Source organism: Cetorhinus maximus, chromosome 24 (genome assembly GCF_964194155.1).
Source record: "Cetorhinus maximus chromosome 24, sCetMax3.hap1.1, whole genome shotgun sequence".
NCBI lineage: Eukaryota > Metazoa > Chordata > Chondrichthyes > Lamniformes > Cetorhinidae > Cetorhinus > Cetorhinus maximus.
The window spans coordinates 45,909,285-45,933,234 of NC_135902.1; the positions used below are offsets into that span (position 1 = coordinate 45,909,285).

Sequence of the window (23,950 nt, forward strand, 5' to 3'; positions counted from 1 at the left end):
TAGTGGACCAGGAGTCAAAGTAGATGAGTGAGCACAGGAGCGAGTAGAACATGTACAGATTAATAACAAGAACAATTTCCATTTAATAGTGGAGTTAATGCAGTAAGAGATCCCAAGGCACTTCATAGGAATGTTATGAAACTAAATTTAACCTTGGCACACAGAATGGTTGGAATAGTTACAATATAAAAGGCCATTTGGTCCGGTGTGACAGCGTCAGCTCTCTGCAGGGGAAACTCAGCTCAACCCACTCACCCTACCTTTTCCCTGCAAACCTGCAGTGGCATAGTGGTCATTGGACTAGTAATCCAAAGGACCAGGGTTTAAATCCCACCACGGCAACTGGTGGAATTTAAATTCAATGAATAAATCTGGAACATAAAGCTAGTCTCAGTAAGGGTGACCATGGCAACTATCATCAGTGGTTGTAAAAAAACCCATCTGATTCACTAAGAGAAGGAAATCTGCTATCGTTACCCAGTCTGGCCTACATGTGACTCCAGACACACAGCAATGAAAAGGCCTGGCAAGCCACTCAGTTCAAGGGCAATTAGGGACGGGCAACAAAAGGCTGGCCTTGCCCAGGATGCCCTCATCCTGTGAAAGCTTGGTCACAGAGGTAGCTCTCAAGGAGGAGAGGAAGAAAGATTTAGGGAGGGGATTCCAGAGCTTAAGGCCCAGGCAGCTGAAGGCACCCAGATTCCTCATTGGGCCGCCTGCATTAGAGCAACACCGGGCTGAGAGGGGATGAAATCTCAATGCAGCTGCCCTTCAGAGTGAAGGTCACACGGCGGAACAGCACTCACCGCGCCGGGCACCTTCCAGCGGGCGCACAGCCTGCAGACAGCGGCGACGAAACAGCAGCTCATGGGCCCGGCTGCCAGGCCAACTGCGGGGATGTACAGGGAGCGGGTGGGTGGGGGGGTGGGGCATAGGCCTGGCCCAGTAAACCGCTGCCTAGCAACGGAGCTCCCGCCCGCCCGCTTTTGATTGACAGTGGCCTTAGCCAATCGGTTTACCGCCAGCGCTGGCACGTGGCTGAGAGTAGGCCAATCGGAAGGCAGGTGAAAGGTAGCGGCGGCCGCCTGAGCCCGGGCTGTGTGTGTGTGTGCGCGCGCGCGTGGAGACGCCGAGCGATGGGGAAGCATCGGAAAGTGAAAGATGTGGATGCGAGTCGCCCTGGCCGCCGGAAGGAGCAGCAGGACAGGTCGGGGTCGGGGTGGAGGGATCAGGCCACAGGAGTGAGAGGGAATTAAGGGCCAAGTGCTGGAAAATGGGATTAGATTAGATAGATGCTTGATGGCCGACACGGACACGATGGGCCGAAGGGCTTGTTGCTGTGCTGTGTAACTCTATGACTTTGCCTCTCACATGTGCTCTTCCAGCCAGCCACTGCGCACCACCCCCCCCAAGGTTAACTATCACTAACCAGGATCATGCAGCTCCCTCTACCTGCTGGTCCACATTGACCCCTCAGCCAAACAACAGATCATCTCCACAGATGCTGCCAGACCTGCTGAGTTTTTCCAGCATTGTATTACAACAAATCATCTGATTTTTCACATTGCTATTGGTGGGATCTTGCTGTGCGCAGATGGGCTCCCACGTTTCCTACATTGCAGCAGTGACTTCACGTCACAAGTATTTCATTGACTGTAAAGTGCTTTGGGGCGCCCTGAAATCGTGATTATAGGTGCAAGGCTTGTCCTGCACCTGGCTGTCAGGCCAGTTAACTCTGTACTAACTAACCCTGGTATTTTGTCTTAACCCACTAGGCCTTTGGGAAGTTACGGGTGGTCTCATGATTTTATTTGTAAGGTCTGAAGGTTGGGCACTTGCTCCTTTAGAGACTTCCGTAATCAGGTGTGCAAGGAGTACCACTAAGTATTGGCGTTCAAAACGGGGGAGATGAAACTAAATCTGAACTCCAGCTTTGCAATTGCATGAATGATAGTCATGTAGCGGTTGGTTATGCTATTTGTGAGATGAATATACATTAAACCGTATTGTGGTTATCTGTGTTTTATTAATAATTAGGAACATGATATGTTAGAAACCCATCATAACACCGAAAGCTATACATAAATTGTCTTTTTATCTTTTTTAGGGAAAATATATCTGTTCATACACCCTAACGTTGCCAGAATTATATTTCCATTAACAAGCTGCCTTCTATTCACTTTGAAAGAATTCTACACAATAAATTTTTGCACCTTTTTACAAAATGAGCTGAGACTAGCTAACTTTTCTCCTTAACAAATATATTTACAAGTGGAGAGAGAGAGCCCATCATCTACAGTCCAGCTGGATTTAAACTATTGGGCAGGATTTTAATGCAACAACCAGTCTTCAAATATAAGGAGGTTTTTAATGTTAATTTTACCTCTGCAATGCATTTTTTAAGGGAATGGGTAGATTGTTAACTTAGAAGAATGAGGAGTCCAGTAATCATTCAATTCTGAGTCTGATCCCCAAATCACATGACTACCGTGAAAAGGTGTTTAACTCCTTAATAGAGGTTAACTTTTTCTTGGATGAAGACACAATTTATAACAAAAAAGAGCAATATTAGTAAGCACTTGTGATCGTGCAGCATTCATTACATATGGGTAAACATGCTTCTTTCATGTGGCTGGGGTCACACATTTGAAGGAATTTGGATGAAAGAGGAAATGAGCAGAGAGAATCACCCTGACAATTAAAGTTCTGAACAAGTTTGATGTCCACTTTTAATTCTGTCCACTACTGTGACAGGGTGTTTGTGGGTGAATACAGTGCTAAATTTGAGGTCTGGTCAAGATAGAGAAAATGACTGAAAAACGTAGAGTGAGTGAATGAATCAGTATTTTCATAATAATTTAGACTTTAGAAGGGAAAGAGTGGAAATTGGGTAGAAAAAAAACTATATTTGTGAATTTGTTAGTCTTGTTAAAATGTGTGGTAAAATACTGTAAGTCAAAGATTAATTGACAATAATGCACTTTTAACTCCTTAGGGTGCTGAAGAAAAGCAACATGAAGCCCAAAAATATTGATGAACAGGAAATTCCATACAAAGTCCGTGAGATAATGAGGAGTAAGGAGAAAATGATGAAGCAGATGCATAAGCGGAAGAGAAAACCTGGTATAGTCAACGTAGTTCCGTTAGAACTTACCACTCACCTGAAAATAGTTACCCTGGGCCTGGGTCACATGTTTATTTTAGAAAATGTTGGGATTTGGTATGGTACATTCTGCTTATAGCAGGTGCAGTTTGTCCAGGCAAATAGGATAAATCCCATCCATGGAACCCAAAGCAAGTAACCAGTGTGGATGGAATTGCTGTTGTGTCTGGACAAATCTCATGAGCAACTGGAGCTATCCATTTGGAAGGCTAGCGAGGTGAACATGCAGTCAGTGAGCAAGTTGAGGATGGAATTATGTTGAGTGAATTCAGTTTTCAAAGCAAGAAACCGAGCAGCGAAACAGCACCCAGGGAGTGCTGCTGGAGCCGTAAGTTCTGTACATACGAATTAGGAGCAGGAGTAGGCCACTCGGTCCCTTGAGCCTGCTCTGCCATTCAATAAGATCATGGCTGATCTGATTGTAACCTCCCGCCTACCCCCGATAACCTTTCACCCCCTTGCTCATACCTTTTTGATTGATATTGTTAATGTAATATCTTACTTTATTTCCTAGTTAAATGGAAGTCAATCATTAGGGCTGGGTTATTGAATCGGGTAAATTTATTTATGATTGTAGTCAAGGATTTATTGCTGTGATGAGTGGAAATACAGCTTGATCAAACAGCAGTTGAAACAGGAGATCCCAAAAATGCAAGCGTATTACCTGTATTTTACTATCTTCGAAAATACCCAACACTAAAGGCTGAAGAGCATAAAGGCCATTTTCTGATTTTTCTTGTCCTCTTGTTTCTGAGCTCTCCAGGCCTTGCTGATTTCACATTTGGTGTATATGATACAATAGATAGCTGTTTTTGACAGACAAAACAGAACTGTACTAATTTTTCTCCTGTAAATGCTTGCATTGTATATTATTGATGAACCTTTATACTATTGCATATCATCCAACCATTCCACACACACAACTAATGCATTCTAATTCTGATTTGTAACCTGATTTGGTTCTGCTGTACTCTAGAAGCATAAAGCTGCACAACCTTTTATGACGGAGACAACATTACAAGAATTTTTTTATATGGACATGGCTAGCAAGACCAGCATTTATTGCCCATCCTTAATTGCCCTTAATTGAAATCAGACCTGAACATACAGGTTTGTGCCCTTTTGGCAAGTAAAAGTCACTTTAGATAGATCCAGATGTATAATTTGTCTATTTAGAAATACTAAGTATGGTGTAGGTTGAATCATTTCCTTACATTCGTGTGAGTAAAAACAGAAGTGCATAATTAGTTTTATTAGTTTCACATTAATGTTTTACACTATTAGTATAATTTTGGTTGAGATAGAAAAGCAACTTCTGCAAATAGTCTTCTTACTTAATAGAATGAAGCATAAATGCAACGCTAGCAGGGTTCATCGTCACATTTCTAAAGGTTCCCTTTTGACCTTAACTCTTCTAAGTAGCTATTGCTATGTTGTGTTGCACCCAAGCCATCTACTTGTCAGCTCAGCTGCTTAAAGGCACCAAATTATATTTTAAATGTAATAATTTAACCATGGATGTGTTTTCTGGCCTTTGGTAGTTTTCCAGTTGTAGCCTTTCCCTTTTGGCTAATTTTTCTCCTTTTATCTCTGAAGGTTCTATCCTTTGCTGGAGTATAGTTGCATGAGTGCCACAACTCTCTGCTTCCTTGCTCAAGCAGCCTTTCTTCATGAATGAGCCAAAGCATGATGCCTCCTCAGACTACTCACTATATCTTTTTGCTTCTCCTTGGAGATAGTGTGAAGTTGCATGGTGTCAGTGGTGTACGTGGCTGCTCCAGGTTTGGGTGGGCTGGCATGGTGGAGCAGATGGTCCTTTCCTATCCCTTTTGTTTATATGGCAGATGTTATTGCAGAGTTCCAATGTTTACAAGTGCTTTGCATGCTTATGGATAATAATCATGTGTGGGAACTCTGGTTGAAAGTGCTTAACCAAGGGCTGTCATTTATTTAGTGTTGTATTTCCTCACCCACATCCTAGGTTGTCTTCAGACCAAAATAGCTCATTCTGGTGTAGAAAACATTCAAACTCAACCTTCAAGAGGATAATCTGTAACGGCGTAAAAAGTAACACTGAATTAATTTTTCTTTAAATGCCCAGAAAAGCCAGAAAAGAAGCCTGCTTCGATGGGCTCAGCTCTCCATGGAGACATACCAGTTCCAAAGTTTAAGAGGCGGAAACGAGAGCCTGAGAGAGCCTACATTCAGCGCATGGAGGAGGAAACGCAGCATGTAATGTTCATGACCAAAAATCAACGAACCCGTTGTCCTGAGTTAGATAACGAGGAGGAAGAAAAGGCAAGCAGTGTGAAAGCAAAATCTGAAAAAAAGAAAGAGTATGTTCTATTATCTGTACATATGGTATTATATCTTGTGGGGAGCCTGACATTGCTGATAGATAACTGCAATTACAATATTTTTCCTTTTTGCCCTTTGCTCAAAATAGCAGAGTGGAAGAAAAGGAAAGGGAATCTGTGTTTTTGGAATCGCCAAGTTTGCGATTTGACACAAAAATGGGTGGGAAGGCAAGTGGTGAGGATGACACAAAGAGTCTACAGAGGGATATAGACAGGCTAAGTGGTGGGCAAAAATCTCTCAGATGGAATATAATGTGGGAAAATGTGAGGTTATGCACTTTGGCAGGAAGAATAGAGGAGCTGAATATTATCTAAATGGAGAAGATTGCAGAAGGCTGCAGCACAGAGGGATTTGGGGGTCCCTGTTCATGAATCCCTAAAAACTAACATACAAGTTCAACAAGTAATAGGGAAGGCAAATGGAATGTTAGCCTTTATTTCAGAGGGAATTGAGTATAAAAATAGGGAAGTCTTGCTAAAACTACACAAGGCACTAGTTAGACCACACCTAGAATACTGTGAACAGTTTTGGTCCCCTTATCAAAGGAAAGATAAACTGGCATTGGAGGCAGTCCAGAGAAGGTTCATTAGGTTGATCCCGGGTATAGAGGGATTTTCTTATGAGGAGAAGTGGAGTAGGTTGGGCCTGTACTCATTGAAGTTTAGAAGAATGAAAGGCAACCTTATTGAAACAGATAAGATTCTTAGGGGACTTGTCAGGGTAGATGCTGAGACATTGTTTCCCCTTGTGGGAGAGTCTAGGACCAGAGGGAATAATCTCAGAGTAAGGGGTCACCCATTTAAAACAGAGATCAAGAAGAATTCCTTCTCTCAGAGGGTAGTGAATCTGTGGAATTCTTTACCGCAGAAGGCTGTAGAGGCTGGGTTGCTAAGTATATTCAAGGCTGAGATGGACAGATTTTTAATCAGTAAGGGAATCAAGGGTTATGGGGAAAAAGCAGGAAAGTGGAGTTGAGGATTATCAGATCAGCCATGATCTCATTGAATGGCAGAGCAGACTTGATGGGCCAAATGGCAGCCTTCTGCTCCTACGTCTTATGGTCTTATGGTTTGGGAAGGGAACCTAATAAAGTCATTGTGACTGAAAAGTACATATATCACAGCTAGACTATACTACAGTATTGCTTACATATAGGTAACAATTCTTAAAACAAAAAGAGAATCAATTTACTTCGGAGCTGTAGCCTGTATATGTACCTATACAGTAACATTTCATTTTCCAATCCTCTGTATTAAGTAATCTTAAAAGAAAGACCCAGATATTTAGAAATTTGTTACGTTCGGTCAGAGACTACATTCAGAGCACCTTATTGCAAGTCAGCCTCAAGGACAGTGCTAAAGCATATGTTATAGCCGATATTATGTGAATATAAAGGGATAGAAGTTCGTTCTTTGCCCCCTCACTCCAATCCCACCTTGGGCTTGTTTCAGGGAACTTCCAGTAGCCATTACTTAGGATCAGGTTCCTGGGGATCCATGTCATCTGCTCAATACAGGGGTTTTCTTCAGCTGTTCACATAAGCCCGTTCAAAGTGGAAATAATTCCAGAGACACTGCAGGTTATTTGTTTCAATACAAATGTTGAATATTTTTTGATATTGTTCATGTTTAAGAATAGACCAGCTGACATTCCATTTGTCTGCACTGGCTTAACATCCAAGTCCTGTGAAGTCCTGAGTGAAAGAACCACATGTCTAACCCTCTGCATCCATAGTGACTCCTGTCCTAATAATCTGTCCAGGATGCACTGATGCAAACTCTTTAAGGCAAGAGCATTTGATTTGTGGTAGTGCTGCTCCATGAACACCAAGCCTGAACATGGAACTTCCTATCATTTAAAGAAAAATGGTGAATGTGGTAACTGCAGATATTTCTGGAGACCAAACCAGCATTGTATGAAGCTCGAAATTAAATTGGTTTAAAATTTTTTTATTGTGGGAAATTGTGTATTTGTTAATTAACTCTGGTTTGTATCAAATAGGTTTGACAAGAAGCGGTTGGGAAAGTTTATTAGAAAGAAAGCTGAAAGAAAAGAGATGAAACTGGAGAAAGAAATGTTTACAGGTAAGTTACTGTCGCAAGATGTGTGGTAGTGTGGTGCCTACCTGTTCTGCATTCTGGTCGGATATTGTTTAATAGAACTGTTCCATTAATACTGTCTGCAGACTTCCTGAGGTAACTGTAAAAAAAAAGAAACATGTCTGTTTCAGTTGTAAGAGGAGTAAGCATATGGCAGGTTCTCCACAACGTTGAAGATCACTGTTCGGCAAATCTCCATGAAGTTAACATCAATTACACAGTGGCTCACTACCCTTGAAAGTTCTCAGATGGTGTGAAGCAAAAGCAACAGTAATTTACATGGAATACAGTTTTTTGGAATCCTTGTATAAGTGGAGGTGGTTGTAATCATAGATGCCTATCTTCTTTCATGCCTAAAAGCACACAAAACAACCCATTTTCCAGCCCTTTCCCAGAACAAAGACCTTTTTTGTGGACAATCCATTAGCCTGGCTCTCAAATCCCCTACCTGGACATCTGGCAAGACGCAATGGAAATGGGATTGGGGTGCCCCAGCCCCTCCATTCCACTCCCACTGGACATTAGTCCCCCACTGGATGTCAAGATTGGACCCCTCATCCTCTCATCTCTGCCTGTTAGATGCTTAATGCTCTTCAATACCATTTGTTAAAACTAAAACCTAAACATGTCTTTTTTAACAAGAGCTAATTTGTAGGGCTAATCTGCAAAGCTCTGTAAACCTTTGCTTCTTTTCCTTTGCTCACTGCCCCATTTAACTAGGATGTGCTTTTGCTTGTTTTTACCAGACTGGTCCTGGTGGTGGTCAGCCACTCAGGCTGATGAAATGGAAGTTTTACAGAGAAACATGTAAATGATAAACTCCAAAATAAAACTAGAATGTCTTACTTTTAATGCTACTGTCAAGTTACCCTTTAATTGAGCTTTTAAGCTCAATCTAACTCAAAGATATTTATCCCTAAGTAGCAAATGGAGTATAATGTGGGGAAGTATGAGATTATCCACTTTGGTCATAAGAATAGGAAAGCAAAATATATTTTAAAAGGCATGAAACTTGTAAATGTCGATGTTCACAGAGACTTGGGTATACTCATACAAGGAACACAAAGTTAGCATGCAGGTACAGCAAAAAATTAGGAAAGCAAATGGCATGCTGACCTTTGTTGCAAGGGGATTGGAGTGCAAGAATAAAGAAGTCTGCTACAATTGTACGGGGCTTTGGTGTGACTGCACCTAGAATACTCTGTGCAATTTTGGCCTCCATATTTAAGGAAGGATGTATTTGTGAAAGATCTGAGGAATACTCTGGTACAAAATTTCAACACTGAGTCCAGATGCAATATTCAAGTGGCTCCTTTATTACACATGCGGGGAGTAAATGCTGGGCAATCCAGGCGCTTCTCCACCGAGGTTCAAATGAGCAGAGTTTATATATCTTTTACTATCAGTTACAACTTAATGGTACTCATTAGACAAAGGCCACAGCACAATGATCCTCCGGTGGGCTGATAATTGTGTTCCTGTACGGTACTTGCAGTGCAGAGACTGGGCATTGTCTTTTTTGAAGATAGCTGTCAGATGGTGCAAAACGACCTTCCCCATTTCTTGATTGAGTTATCCTGTGTCCCCGCCTGTGTGTCTCCCATTTCCTAATTGCAAATTTACAGCTGAGCCCTTTGTACAAGTTTATAGTTTTCATGTAAGGCTGCGACTGTTTGTGTATGCTTTGGTGCCTTAGCTGCTGGTCCTGGCTAGTACTTTAAAATAAATCCAAATTTGCTGCATCTTCACTTGCATTGGGGGCAGTACAGCAAAGGTTCACTGGATTAGTCCCTGGGAATGAGAGGGCTCTATGATGAGAGGCTGAGTAAATTGGACTTGCATTAAAATTAAAATCAACATTGACTAAACGTTATTTAGTAGGCAACTAATACACTAAACTACAGGATAGGTACTCCCCATTTACTTATCAACACAACCGAAAACCCCATGCCACATTTATACATTACACTGCATTTGCAGCAGCTCAGGGAAGATTCACTTGACTGATTCCTGGCATGAAGGGGTTTTCTTATAAGGAAAGGTTGGACAGGTTGGGCCTTTATCCATTGGAGTTTAGAAAAATGAGAGGTGATCTTATTGAAACATATAAGATCCTGCATGGTGGATGCAGTGGGAATGTTTTCCCTTATGGGATTGACTAGAACTAGGGGACACAGTATAAAAATAAGGGGCCTCCCAATTAAGATGAAGATGAGGAGAAATATTTTCTCTTAAGAGGGTTGTTAGTCTGTGGAATTCTCTTCCCCAGAGAGTATTGGAGACAGGGTCATTGAATACTTTTAAGGCTGAGTTAGATAGATTCTTAATTGGCAAGGGAGTCAAAGGTTATAGGGGCTAAACAGGAAAATAGAGTTGTGGCCACAATTGCATCAGCCATGTTCCTATCATAGGCAGAACAGACTTGAGGGGCCGAATGGCCTATTCCTGCTCCTAATTCATGTGTTCTTGAATGTAGCCTTGCACATAAAGTCCCAAGCTCCTCCCGGCTTTAACAGGGTTAATCTTCCAGTGCCCTTTTAAACAAAGCCCCTTCACTCCATCTTCTAAGCATAATTGAATGGGTGTCCAGTAGCAAGGTGTCCTGTGATGACTCCTTCATCTTTAAATTTCCACAAACCTCGTCTCTTCAAACAGGGAATCTGTCATCACCAACACTTTGCATGGTGATTAACCCAAAAACATTTCTTCTGCTTGGCATAGCAACACTTGTTTTCGATGATCTTCCCCAAATCTCGGTCTGACTGACTGACTCTGAGAGTCTGTGCATAGCAAGACCACCTGCCTCCTCCTTTGTGTCCAGCTGTTAAAACTTGCATGTTACTTTCAATACGTTTTGACCTGCATTCCCATGACGCCCAGGTCACGTGGGCTTGTCATTGGGCAGATTTCATAGGACGTCACATCCCTCTCTTTAAATTACTCCATTTTACTTTAAAGAAGGTAGTTTAAAACATAATCATCCTTTAAAGTCTCACATTTGTGACAAATAACAAGGTTACCTTTGCTATCTTCCAACCCACGGGGACTGTTCTAGAATTTAGGGAATTTTTGAAGATTAAAACCAATGCATTCACCAACTCTGTAGCCACCTCTTGTAAAACACCAGGTCCAGGGAATTTATTGGCTTTTAGTCCCATTAATTTCTCCAGTATTATTTCTTTACGTATCCTTAAGTTTCTCATTTTCAGTAGACCCTTGTTTCCCATTTCTTCTGGATGCTTTTTGTGCCTTCTATGAAGAAAGAAATCCTCAGCCCATACACTGCTCCATTGGCCCCAAAGTCATTACAAACAAGTCATTCAATTTTGGGGGCAAGACTGCATCAAGCAGATCATAGGTACAATGCTATCATGAGCTTTTTTCTATTATATATGTTTTGAGTTTTGTTAGGGGGATTGAGACTCCAGCCTCTTGACAAGATAACTGTGGGTGAAGATTGCTAGTCTGCCATTCTACACAAGTTTGCAACCTTGACATTCAATTTTGTGCCTTGTATTTTTTCACTCCAGTTTTTAATGAGGACACTAGGTGGCGTACTTGACCTGAGTAAAACTGCATCAACTGAAGATTTCGTCCTGCAAACACAGAGCCTCATCTGAGCTCTCACTGAGTTAACCTAGCTTGAGAACATATACTGGAAGTTCATCTGGTTGACTCATCTTCCTTAGATGACTGCCTGAGGAACATGTGCACTGAGGATCAGTTTTAAAAAGCGTGCCTTTTGCAACTACCCAAAGGGCAACAGAAATACAAAGGGCTATAAAAATGGAGTTTGGACCAAAATAAGGGTTAAGTGTTCAGGTTTGTGGGACAAAATGTGCGCGCGCAATTTTTAGGCAGGACATTAAAATGTAGTCGAGTTAGTGTTGTGTTTGGTGAGGATCCACAGTAATTTTAAAATTCATTTTTCAGAATGGGATTGATCTTATTTTGCAGATACTGTGAGATTTGGAGAAGTGGTCATGCAGCCCCCGACCCTCACAGCTAAACCCAGGAAAAGCCAAGAAACTAACCAGGTAAATACTTAGCTTGTGTAAGATCAACAATATCAAACCAAAATGGTTCAGTCGGTGGTATTTTTTGCTCTTTCCCATGGTGAGTTTGTAGGTGAGGAGAGCATTTAACCTGGCACGATAATGACAGCTGGAGACCTCACCGCCATCCTGCCTCCATCCCAATTAAATGCAGGGCAGGAAAGCCCGTGGACAGCCTTTCTGTCCTGCTGCCAATTGAGGCCCTTGAGGGGCAATTAATGCCACTTAGCACCTCTTCCCACAGTGATGGGCAGGCCTGTTACCACACAGGGAGCGCGACGTACAACCCTGTGAGCATTGCTTGTGCTCTCCTGGGGGACATCCCTTGTTCAATGGCATTTGGTCCCTGATCGAGGGCCTGTCATTGGGAAGGAAGGGGAGATGGGGCATTGAGAGCCACTACCCGCACCACCCCCCCACCCTCCCCGCCCCCAAGCCGTGAAATTCCTCCCATCGCTTAACACTGGCATTGGTCACTTCCCAATCCTGAGCCTTTATGCTGGGCATCATTCCGGCAGCAGCCACCATCTCCCTAGTGGGACTGCTGAGCAAACTTTATGATTGGCCGGTGGCTCTCCTGATCCTGTGGAAGGCCCGCCGTTGACCTCTCAACCTCTTGATTGGCATGTAATACCTTTCCAGGAGGAGGCAGCGTGGGCCTCTGGCCAGTTTTCCTGTCAGTGGCCGAGACCCCCATCGCCCCCATAAAATTCTTCCCATTCTCTCTCTCTCGAGAGCGGAGCCCAACTCTTCAGTTTTCAATCATGCTCTCATTGCTTCTTTATTACTTTTTTACGTAAACCATTTATTGTATTCATAGACTTCCTTTTTTAAAATAGTTTTGCAATGATTTCAAGCTAACTTCTATGACTTTACTCAGTCACTCAGCAGCCTCTTGCTAAATACATATTTGTAATTGTGGCTTGAGATCATAGGACTCAAGAATGGTTACAGCACAGAAGGAGGCCATTTGGCCTGTCGTGTCCATGCCAACCTTCTGCAAGAGCAACTCAGCTAGTCCCACTTACATGCCCTCTTCCCCAGGAGCCCTGAAATGTTTTTCTTTTTGGATGCTTATCCAGTTCTCTTTTGAAAGCCAAGATTGAATCTGTTTCCATGACACTCACAGGCAGTGCATTCCAAATCTTAACCATGTCACCCCTGGTTCCTTTTCCAGTCACCTTAAATTGGTGTCCTCTGGTTCTCAATGGAAACAGTTTCTCACTATCTACTCTGTCTGGCGTTACGACTGGGATGGGAGGATTGCGCAGTTGATCTAGCCCCACTGCTCCATAGGGCGTACCATTAGTTTAAAAGTTTAATTTATTCATCAACGTGGCCAATTGTTTACCTTCACTACTGGTACCCAGAATAAAAGAGACCTTAACTAGGCTTCTTAAAAATCAATGGTTCAAAGGCAAAGGATAGGCAGTGGGTTCTTGAAATGGCGTCCAGGTTATATGGTTGGTCTTTCAGCACTGATTCATGAAATAACAATGGCTCTGGCACTGCTTTCCAGGTGGATTCATGGAATACTTGAGGGCACTCTATTCCAACATGTAGAGCATCTCAGGAGCAGCTTATATTAATTTCCAGCTGTGGACTGGCTCTGGACTGCAAAAGGCTGCTGTCTTTCTTCTCAAGCAGTTGGTCCTTCTCTTAAATCAAAACCCACTTTTAAAACAGTCTTCCAGGCATGTTTCTTTTTTTCAGAGCCATAAAACCCACATGACCCCCTTTGTACACAGTTCACTCGAGTCAAGAGGTTGACATTTTTTTCTAGCTGCTCAATTACCCTTTCTTGTAAAATTATTATTTTTCCAGGAATACCAATCAAAGTCCTGCATTAACCCTTTAAGTGACAGTGTCTTTTCAAACACAAATTCTTCCAGAATGTCCTTGAAGATGAACCATTTTCTGTGATTAAAGTGTTCATGACATTGGACCCCCTCTTGGTTTTGAACACGTCTATAAAATTTTCTCTCATTGTTTTCTTTCTTGACCAAGAAGAACAATCCCAGTTTCTCCAATCTATCCACATAACTGAAGTCCCTCATCCCTGGAACAATTCTCATATATATTTTCCACACGCTCTTTAAAGCCTTTACGTTCTTCCTAAAGTGTGATGCCCTGAATTGAATGCAATACTCCAGTTAAGGCTGAACCAGTATTAAGTAATGGGTCATCATAATTTGCTTGCTTTTGTGCTCTATGCCTCTTTTTATGAAGCACAGGATCCTGTATGCCTTTTTAATCGCTTTCTCAACCTGCCCTACATTTTCAATGATTTGTGCACATATACCCCCAGATCTCTTTCTTCCTGCACCCCCTTTAAAATTGTACCTGTTATTTTACATTGTCTCTCCTCGTTTTCCCTATCAAAACTAATCACTTCATACTTCTCTCTGCATTAAATTCCATCTGCGACTTGTCCGCCCATTCTACCAGCCTGTGTATGTCCCCTAGAAGTATATCACTATCCCCTTCGCAGTTACCAATACTTCCAAGGTTTTGAAATTGTGCCCTGCACAGCCAAGTGTAGGTCATACATGAATGTCAAATAAAGCGGTGGTCCTGGTATTGACCCCTGGGGAATCCCACTGTTATACCTTCCCCCAGTCCCAAAAACAACCGTTCACCATTACTCTTTGCTGCTTGTCATTCAGCCAGCTTCGTATCCATGTTGCCACTGCCCCTTTTATTCCATGGACTTCAACTTTGCTGGCAAGCTTGTTATGTGGCACTTTATCAAACATCTTTTGGAAGTCCCTATATACCATATCAGCCATATGATGCTCATCAACCCTCCCTGTTACCTCATCAAAAACCCAATCAAGTTAATTAAACACAATTTGCCTTTAACAAATCTGCCCTGCCTTTCTTTAATTAATCCATAATTGTCTAAGTGACTGTTAATTTTGTCCCAGATTAACGATTCTAAAAGCTTTCCCACCACCAAGGTTAAAATGTCTGGCCTTAGTTGCTGGATTTATCCTTATATCCTTTTTTTGAACAAGTGTGGGTGCAGCATTTGCAATTCTGCAATCCCTGGCATCACTGCCATATCTGAGGAGGATTGTAAGATTGCATCTAGTACTTGGGCAATTTCCACTCTTAGTTCTCTCAGCATCTTTGGATGCATCCTGTCTGGTCCTGGTGACTTACTTACATTTTTAAGTACAGTCAGCCTTTTTAATACTTCCTGTTTTATCAGTTTCTAGCTCATCCAGCATCCCAATTACCTCCACTTTCACTATGATTTTGACAGCATTTTCTTGCTTGGTAAAGGCAGCTGCAAAGTACTCTTTTAGTACCTCAGCCATGCCCACTACCTCCATGCATAGAGCCTCCATTCTGACCCCTAATTGGCCCCACTTCTCCTCTTACTATTCATATGCCTATAGTAGACTTTTGGATTCCTTTACATGTTAACTGCCAGTCTCTTCTTATACTCTTTCTTTGCCTTTCTTATTTCCTTTTTCACTTCCTTTCTGAACTTTCTGTATTCAGCTGGGTTCCCACTTGTATTATCAACCTGACATCTGTCATAGGCACCTTTTTCTGCTTCATCTTTCTCTCTCTCTCTGTCGTACAGGGAGCTCCGGCTTTGGTTGCCTTACCTTTTTGGGAATGTATCTCAACTGTACCCAAATCATCGCCTCTTTAAAGACAGCCCATTGTTTTGTTATTGTTTTGCCTGTCCTCCTAAAACTTGACCCACTCCGTCCCCCAGAACCAGATCTGGCAGTACCTCCTTCCTTGTTGGACCCGAAGCATAATGTTCAAGAAATTCTCCTGAAAGCACTTCAGAAACTCTACCCTTTTCTGCCTTTTCTGCCGTTATTATCCCAGTCCATATTAGGACAATTAAAGATAATAAAATAGATGGAAAAACAAAGTATGGCATTGACAACCTTTTGTAGATATCGAAAACACATTGAGGTTCAGTGAATCATAAAGAATAAATCACTTTTCTTGTGGCTGATGTAACTGGCCAATGCTTGCTGCTCATGTGTTATGAGGGCTGCTGTCCTTCATCTTTTATAACGCCATGCTCTCATTGTTTGGTTTGTTGGAAACTGCTGTGCTTGTAAGTAGGAAGAGGAAGGGCCAACAAGCTCCTTGAGCCTGTTCCACCGTTTCATTAGGATCACGACTGATCTGTATCTCACTTCCATTTACCCACCTTTGATAATAATCCTTGCTGTTCTTGCCTAATATATATCTGTCGATCTCAGTCTTGAAATCTTCAGTTGGCCCAGTTTCCACTGCATTTTGGGGGGGAGAGAAACCCAGATTTCCGCAATGGTTTGTGTGACCAAGTGCCTCCTGATTTCACTTTTAAATGGCCTAGCTCTAAATTTACAATTGTTCCGGATTCCCCCACCAGACGAAATAGCTTCTTTGTATCCACCCTCTCAAATCATTTAATCATTTTAAACATCTCAATTAGATCACACCTAAACCTTCTAAACACAAGGGAATAAAAGATACATTTATGCAATCAGTCCTCATAACTTAACCCTTTAAGCCTAATAGCATTCCGGTGATATGTATTCCTTCCAAGGCCAATACATCCTTTCTGAGGTGCAGTACTCTGAACTGAATGCAGTGCTTCTGATAGAGCTTTGTAAAATTAAGGCACCTCTTGCTCATTTTTGAATCCCAGCCCTGGGATGTAAAGGCTAACATTCAATTAGCATTTTTGATTACTTTTTGTACCTATGTGCTAGCTTTTGGTGGTAAGTGTATATGGACACCCATGTTGACCTTTTACCTCCCACAGTTTTACATGCTCACTAATCTCTGTCTATTGCTTTTTAACTTTTTCCTCTGGTCTACATAAGTTACTGTGCCTCCTAATTTAGTCACCTGCCAGCTTGGGACATACAGCTCACTATTCCTTCATCTGATGTTTGACATATATGTTGAAAAGCTGAGAAACACCACTGGTCACATCATGCCTATCTCAGTGCACTCCCTTTATTCCTACTCTCTTCAACTTCCCAACCAATTACTAACTCATGTCACATCAGCATAGATGTTGAAGCACACGACATTGCCTCAGTATAGTTTTTTGTAAATCCAGTCAGAGCAGTCACTTGCTTTCACTGGGCTAGGTTGTCTTCCATTAGAATTATTTAGTTATTGTGCAGAAGCTTGTTGGGTGGCTGTCTCTTAGATGCTGCATGTTGTGTTGGGCTGAATTTTTAATCTTAGGATTTTTAATAAGTGTTATTGACACATGATGGGGAAATAAGGTTATAGTATTTGTCCAGCAGAGTTATGAACATCAGAGATCCCACCTTTTCTGAGAAGGTTTGTTTAATCTCTAGTTTTCAATTAATCTCATTATGATGTAATAGTACTTGAGCATAAAGGTGAATTATAACAACAAACATTGATTATATCATAGCACTAAAGCATAGGGATTTAAATTGAAAACTGGCCCAAACAGAAACCTTTTAGGTTGAGCTCAGAAATAACAAGGGATCAGCCACAGTGCAGGGAGTGTACCATAAACCGCCAAGTACTGAACAGAAAATTGAGAATGACGTTTTTTAGCCAAATTATAGAGCTATATCATCTAATTGTAGGAGATTTAAATAATCTAAATATAGACAGGGATGGAGAGATTGTTTGTCGGGAGTAGGGGAGTTTTATTGTAGTGTGCTTGGGACTTCTATAGCAGTTGAATTGATGCCACTTCAAGGACAGAAGCACTACCTGAACTCATATTAAATCAGTTAACCAAACTTTGTCAGAGGAAATTTAAGTACCACCGGCTCTTACTATAGTTTTAAAAAATTCAGTGGTGAGGCACACATTTAGGATAATAAAACATAATAAGGGGATACTAGAAAACGATTTCATGCACAGTGTGATTAAAATATGGATTTCTCTCTCTGAAATTGTTCTTGAAGCAGATTCAATTTTTTTTTTAAAGTGTTAATAGTTGTTTGATAAAGAGGATTACTAAAGGAGTATAGAGAGTGAGTAAAGAGTGGGCTGATGGAGAAAGACACCACAGATTTAATGGACCAGATGGCTTGTTGCCATGTGTAACATTTTACGATTTAATTCTAAGTCCTTACCTTCAAATATACATCCATCTTAGAGCTTTGTGATTAATAATGTGATGCAACTGTAATGACAAAGATAAAACCATCTTATTGTAACTTCTAAGTTTCAAAATTTTATTATAGAATTTCAGATATTGTAATGCACATCATTAAATTTAGAGTTGTGAAATCTTCTATTGGCTCTGAAGTCTTTTATATTTTCCTTTGCTTTGTGTTAAACCTATTGTTTGTTCTTTCTAGCCTGGCCAGAGACAGTTACTTCTGAAATCTCTGATTCAGCAGAGCAAGTGTGCTTCAGAAAAGAAAAAGGAGGGGACCCGATGTAGTGAACAGTTCACCATGTCGATGGCTCGTCAGAGGATGATGTTGGAGGAGCGGGAGAGGGTCATTAAGGCCTACAGAACCCTGAAGAAGCAGAAACAACAAACTTTGTCCCAGAATAAAAACAGCATGGAAAAGCTGAAAAATCCTAAATAGGGATAGTTTCAGAATGGTACCCTTTGTGGCACTAATTCAGGGGTGTGCAGGTACTGTTGAGGACTGAATGCCCATTGATCTGTTATTTAATGACTAGCCATTTGTTGAAAGCTGCATGCACTAATATATACCATGCAGTATAAGCTCTAGGCTATGTCCTATTCGCCAGTGAAGATATTCATTTTTGAAGCTAAACATTTATATCTGTAATTCTCAATATACCTGACTGCCATCGGTGAAGCTATATGGTTTAGAAATCAAAAATGACGATACCAGAATGTCTTAAATGAAGGCTATTCAAAATGTGCTGGTATGCTTGATGTGCTCTTCAGTTGGTTGCTGTGAAGTGCTTCTGAACTATCTTCCTGTAACCCAGTTTCTGGCTTTTTATTGAATCTGTTCTTTTTAGCCTGTTGTAGAGTTACACATTTAGAGCGATCAAGTCAGTGCTGTCAATCTTTACAGGGATAGAATTGTGGTTAAGTGCCTCTCTTCTATATTAAAAAAACAGAAGTTTTGAAAAATGTTTGTGGCCATTGTGAATTGAGGGAAAGTTGTTTTATATTCTGTAACTGCCCCGAACATGACCTGTGCCCAGTACTGTCATGTGTAGCCTATTCACCTCTCTCAGCTCCATGCTGTTTACCATTCTGATCTGCCAAACATGCTTATTAGTCATGTTCTACGGACTGCTAGGCAGCTGGCTGGAAGAGTGGTCCACCTGGCCACACACATTGTACTTACCTTCGCTATTTGTGAGAAAATTTGCAGGTCTTCCACATTTTGAGAATAACCATTGTGTCTGCTCTGTTTAGCAAATGGGTGCCTGTAACAGTTTCTAATGAAGCTTTGAGGTGGGTGTACAAAGTCCTCTGATAAAACCTGCTAGTAAATTCTGGATAATCCCTCTAAACTTTGTGAGTACCTAGGATTTGTATTGAGGGGAATGATTTATATTTTATTAAACAGTAACTACCTATAAATCTAGTTTTCCATTATATGCAATCATGATTTATATCTTGTAGTGCAGAATTCTTTTGAATGTGCTTGCCCCTGACACTAAACTTTGAAGGACTTTGGCAAAAGAGTTTGCTGCAGATTTCTTTAGCAATACTGTACTGTGGTATTTACTGACATACATTTTTATCTCAAATACTTGCAGAAAATATAGAAACAAGGAAAATTGCATTTGAGTCTGGGCCAAGAAATGTCACGTTAAACTCTGTTTTTTAAAAAAAGAGTTGGTCATTGATAACTTCAGAACTTTCATCCATAACCTAACAAGCCTTCAGGTTAAGAGTAGGTGTTGGTCTGTACAGCAGGCAAACAGACTATGACCAAGGCAGTCTGTAATGGGACCCGTAATTTTGATCTGATTAATGGTTCACTCTGTGGGAGAACATATTTTGCTTTTGTAAGTGTGCTCTATCACAAGCACTGGCCGAGAATTGTGTAACTCCGTGAAATCTAGCACAGGAACAATGGGCTGAATGGCCGCCTCCTGTGCTGTATCACTCCATGTTGAGGGTGACTGGGAGAAGGATGGAGAACATGCTAACAATTGTGCTTCAGATTTAATAATATCAACTTTCCTGTCAGAATCCTACAAGGGATCCCTGATAGTTAAACTTACAAACTTCTAACCCTGTGCAAGATCGAGAATTATGGCCAAGCCTTCCTGTATTCTCCACCCTTCTCCATAAGCACCAAGATTATTCACTATCAGTAGTGGACTAATTGTTCCCAGTACACTTACCAAACCCTTCAATTTTGTCTCATTATGTGGGTATTGCCCTCAGTTTGATGCTATCTGCCACACATTACAATTCCACACAATCTTCACGCTCAAAAAACATTTACTGGCAGAGTAGCTATTAACAAATAATGTTGAAACAAGAGCAGTAATTCTGTTTGAAAAATGATTGCCATTGACTTGTTACATGTGCTGTGGTCAGTAACGTGCTTATGATATGGAAATCCCATTCCCTCCTCTGCTTAAAGCCCCAAATCTAAGTGTAAGGAGGTGCAATTTGTTCATGAATGATTGGAAAGCCTGAATCCTGCAGTGCTAAATCTGTTAGTACACGTTCTGGTGCGGGTGTCAATTGTATCCTGTCTCTTACTGGGTGCTTCACAATGAAGTGAAGCTTTGTTTAATTTTGATTGTGTTGCCAGCCTTTAATTCACTGTCAGATGCCATCCCGCAGTCCAAAATGGATGCAAATAAATTGCTCAATTAGATTGCAATTAATGATGAAATGCTATTGTTTTAAGAGCTTGTAAGTCAAGTATACCAATCGACCCCAAGTTTGATTCCCAACCTGTGGTAAGTTAGCTGATCTTAGCTGGAGGAGATGCTGCATTTGAACTGGATGTCCCTGAGCTGGGGGGAGATAAAGAATCAGTGAATCAGTTCCCACTTCTGACCACTACCCAGTGAATATCACTGGAAACTGTATGTGTGTGAATGATGGCCTTGCTGTGACGACCAACATAGATGAATAGCTTGCTATGGCTAACACCAGGCAGCTCCTGCACTGTGCTGTGGAGTGACAGAACACTGGCTTAATCTCAAAATTCCCTACAGGCCTTTTGTCTGCCAACTGGCAGCAAGGGTTTTACCCAATAGGCGAGAGCGAGTGCCTGCTTTCCACAGCTTGGGTTGGCTGGTTTGAGAGTGGCTTTGGCAGAGGCCTGGAAGCAGGCTTCCTGCTTACACTCTCGGCCAAGGACTAGCCCATGGAGATGTGGCTGAGAGTTGGACACAAGCCCAACTCTGGCCTCATCCTACATTCACACATTCACTTTCCGACAAGGTGACTTGGAATTCTGATCAATTAGAGCCCCTATTTGATCACCCCTTCCCCTAACCCAGGGCACTAAGGCCAGTTATGGCAGCTCACCTACTGTCTAGATAAACTCTGATGTGGTTGGATAAATATTCAAAATTTTAAGCAAATTACGCTTAGATTAATAAAAAAAAAATCTGGTACATCAGATTACAAAGATCTAGGGTTGTGTTATCTTGTTTGTTTCTCTTCAGTGTTGCCATAGAAGTGCCACCTGTACAATGTCAAATTGTAACAGAGCTTACTAATTCAATTGCATATTCTAATGATATTCCAGGGAGTGCCATCTGTTTAAACAGTGAAATATTGCAGGGTCTGGTTAATGTTTAAAGGGAGTTTGTAGGCTCCCATTTGTCACAGTTCTGTGTACACTCAGTGAAATGAATTTTGTCTTGTAATGAGTTTACATTGGCCTTCTAAAACAGTCGTTTAAAAAAATTGAAATATCTCGTTTGGGTAGCACAGTGGCATAGAACATTGTCCTTTCAGTGAGTGAAATATTTGCTTTAAATGAAGTTTACCATAATGGGTAATGTGGTCTTCTGTTAATTTTAAATTGATTGTTTCTTGGGGTTGGGGAGGCATAGACGGTTGGGGGGGTGGGGTGAAGCTTGAATTATCCAGTTATTTTGAATAAGAAATGTAAATAAAATGGTAAAGGAGGCAATTTGTGCTATTCAACTTTGAATTGAGAGGAACAAAATCTGACCCGTACATCATCAATCTATGATACATGAGCATGGCAGCTGTAGGATTTGGATCTGTCCATCACTGAAGTGACACTTGCTTTGTTTCTGATGGGATTTAGCAATGGAAGCTGCTGCAGCTGAGAATCTTTCTGGTTACTGCTGATTAAGCTGATGCGATTGGATGGGACAAAACTAAAGACTATGGCTTTTCAGATCTGTCATCTGGATTTGAATCAAGCAATGAGAAAGAAAGCACATTTACTTAACTCCGTTCATGTCCAAAACTGTTTTGCAACCAGTTAATTGCTTTCACAGCGAGGTCAATTGTTTTCTAGGTAAACTTGGCTGCCATTCTGCACACACAACAATGTTCCACAGTCTCTTAATGTGATATCTGGGGGTTATTAGTTGAGGAATAAATGTTGCCCAGGGACACAGCCCTGCTGTACTGTTTATAGTTATATGGGGGTGTCTCATCAGTCAGAGAACACCTTTGAAAATTCACTACAGTACAAAGGTGTCAACTTAGATCATGTGCTGGAATTCAGAATGGGGCTTCAACCTATGACCACCTGGCTCAGAGACAGAAGTTTTACTACTGGGCGAATGGTAGCACATGAGATGAAAGTCTCCTATGTCTGCTGGCTGTAAAGGGAAATTTGACCAGCTTTAACTCCTTTGCAAGACTGAATGATTCAAAAGGTAGTGGAAACCTGGAACACACTTTTTAGGCAAGGGTATAAAGGGTTATGTTACCAATAAAAGTAGATGGAGTTAAGATCAGCCATGGTCTAATTGAATGATGGAATAGGCACAAGGGGTTGAATGGCTTGCTCCTGCTCCTCTACAATTAATGATTATGTGCTTGAAAAGTCTGTTAATTTAGGAGTCTCATTGAGCCTGGCATGGTAGATATGGAAAATTGGCACTGATGAGACAGGGGGACTGTCTGAGCTTGGGGTTAAGCTTTGTATCCAACCCATGCTATGAGCATTATTCAAGAATACATTGTAGAGGTTGGAGTTTGTTATTTAAAAGAGCATTAACTTGAAGATAAAATACTTGGTATATATTTTCTTTGAAAAAGCATGGCACAATTATGTAATCATAGTGAATCACATTACATCAGTTTTACGTGGCAACGTTACAATAGAGCATTGTTCTGCTGTGATTCAAGATTCCTTCTTCAGTCCATGCTGAGTTAGCTCATTCAAGGAAGGGCAGCAGTAAGAACCTGAGCCTCCCCTGAAAATGTATCTACGTTGACATTGGATGAAGACAGAATTAAGCTCAGCTGATGACCCCCATGTGTGGATAGCTTAAGAATCTTGTTGATGTTCACACACAAATGGTGTTCGGGCAAGATACTAGAAAACACTGGTAGAAACACCCCCCAAAAAGGCGTCTATGGTCCTGATTTCAACTCCAGGTTTGAGTGTGGTGCTGGGAGAGGGCAGAAAGGTTCCATGTTGGTTCTGTGTGAGATAAGGGGGCTGTATTTTGAGGTTGTTGGGTGGGCGAGCACGGGAGCGGCTGGGAAACAGCCTGACGCCCACGATCGGCCTCCGACCGCCATTTCGTGCTGGCTGGCCAACCAATTGCCAGCCAGTGTGATAGGCGCGCTGAAAGGCTCAGCGCTGCTGGGGTGGAGGTGGGCGTGGGGAAGTGTGCAAAGAAAGCTCTCTGAAGGTGGAGAGCTGCCTCAGGGAACTGAAGAATTTGAAGCCATGAAATAAAGATTTTAAATTGCGAAATGAATGTCCACACATCAGACTTACTCACCTAAACAAATAGATTACAAAAATTCCGCCCAAACATATTATTTAAAAAATTAATATCGGAAACCTTATCCCGCCCTTGCATGAGGTTTCCTCAAAAATCCAAAGGCTGCCTGCCAGATCTGCCTGCTGCCAACTGTAACGTTGGACGGGCAGTGAAGAATCCACATTATTTAATAGATTAATGGCCTTAATAGGCCTCTTAATTGTCCGAAATATCGCGCGAGTGCATGATGACATCGGAACGCTCACCCGACGTCATCGCGCGCTATTTCACGGTTGGGCGTGTTGGGCGCGCGCCTGCACGACGAGCGAAAAACCTTGCCCAAGGAGTAATTCTCAGTCTTGAGCCTTATTACAACGTGGGAAATGAGTATCTTTCCCAAACCCAGTGTGGAC

At 41.6% G+C, this 23,950-nt stretch overlaps 1 protein-coding gene across 1 annotated transcript; it reads left to right on the plus strand.

The window, feature by feature from the left end:
* Positions 1–1,068: 1,068 nt before the first annotated feature.
* On the plus strand, positions 1,069–20,482 carry LOC144699852 (coiled-coil domain-containing protein 137-like). Its single transcript, XM_078571158.1, has 6 exons — positions 1,069–1,207; positions 2,996–3,123; positions 5,265–5,499; positions 7,523–7,605; positions 11,578–11,657; positions 17,999–20,482. Exons 1-6 carry the CDS (start codon positions 1,137–1,139, stop codon positions 18,233–18,235), a joined length of 834 nt encoding a protein of 277 aa, XP_078427284.1. The 5' UTR covers positions 1,069–1,136; the 3' UTR covers positions 18,236–20,482.
* The last annotated feature ends 3,468 nt before the right edge of the window (positions 20,483–23,950 follow it).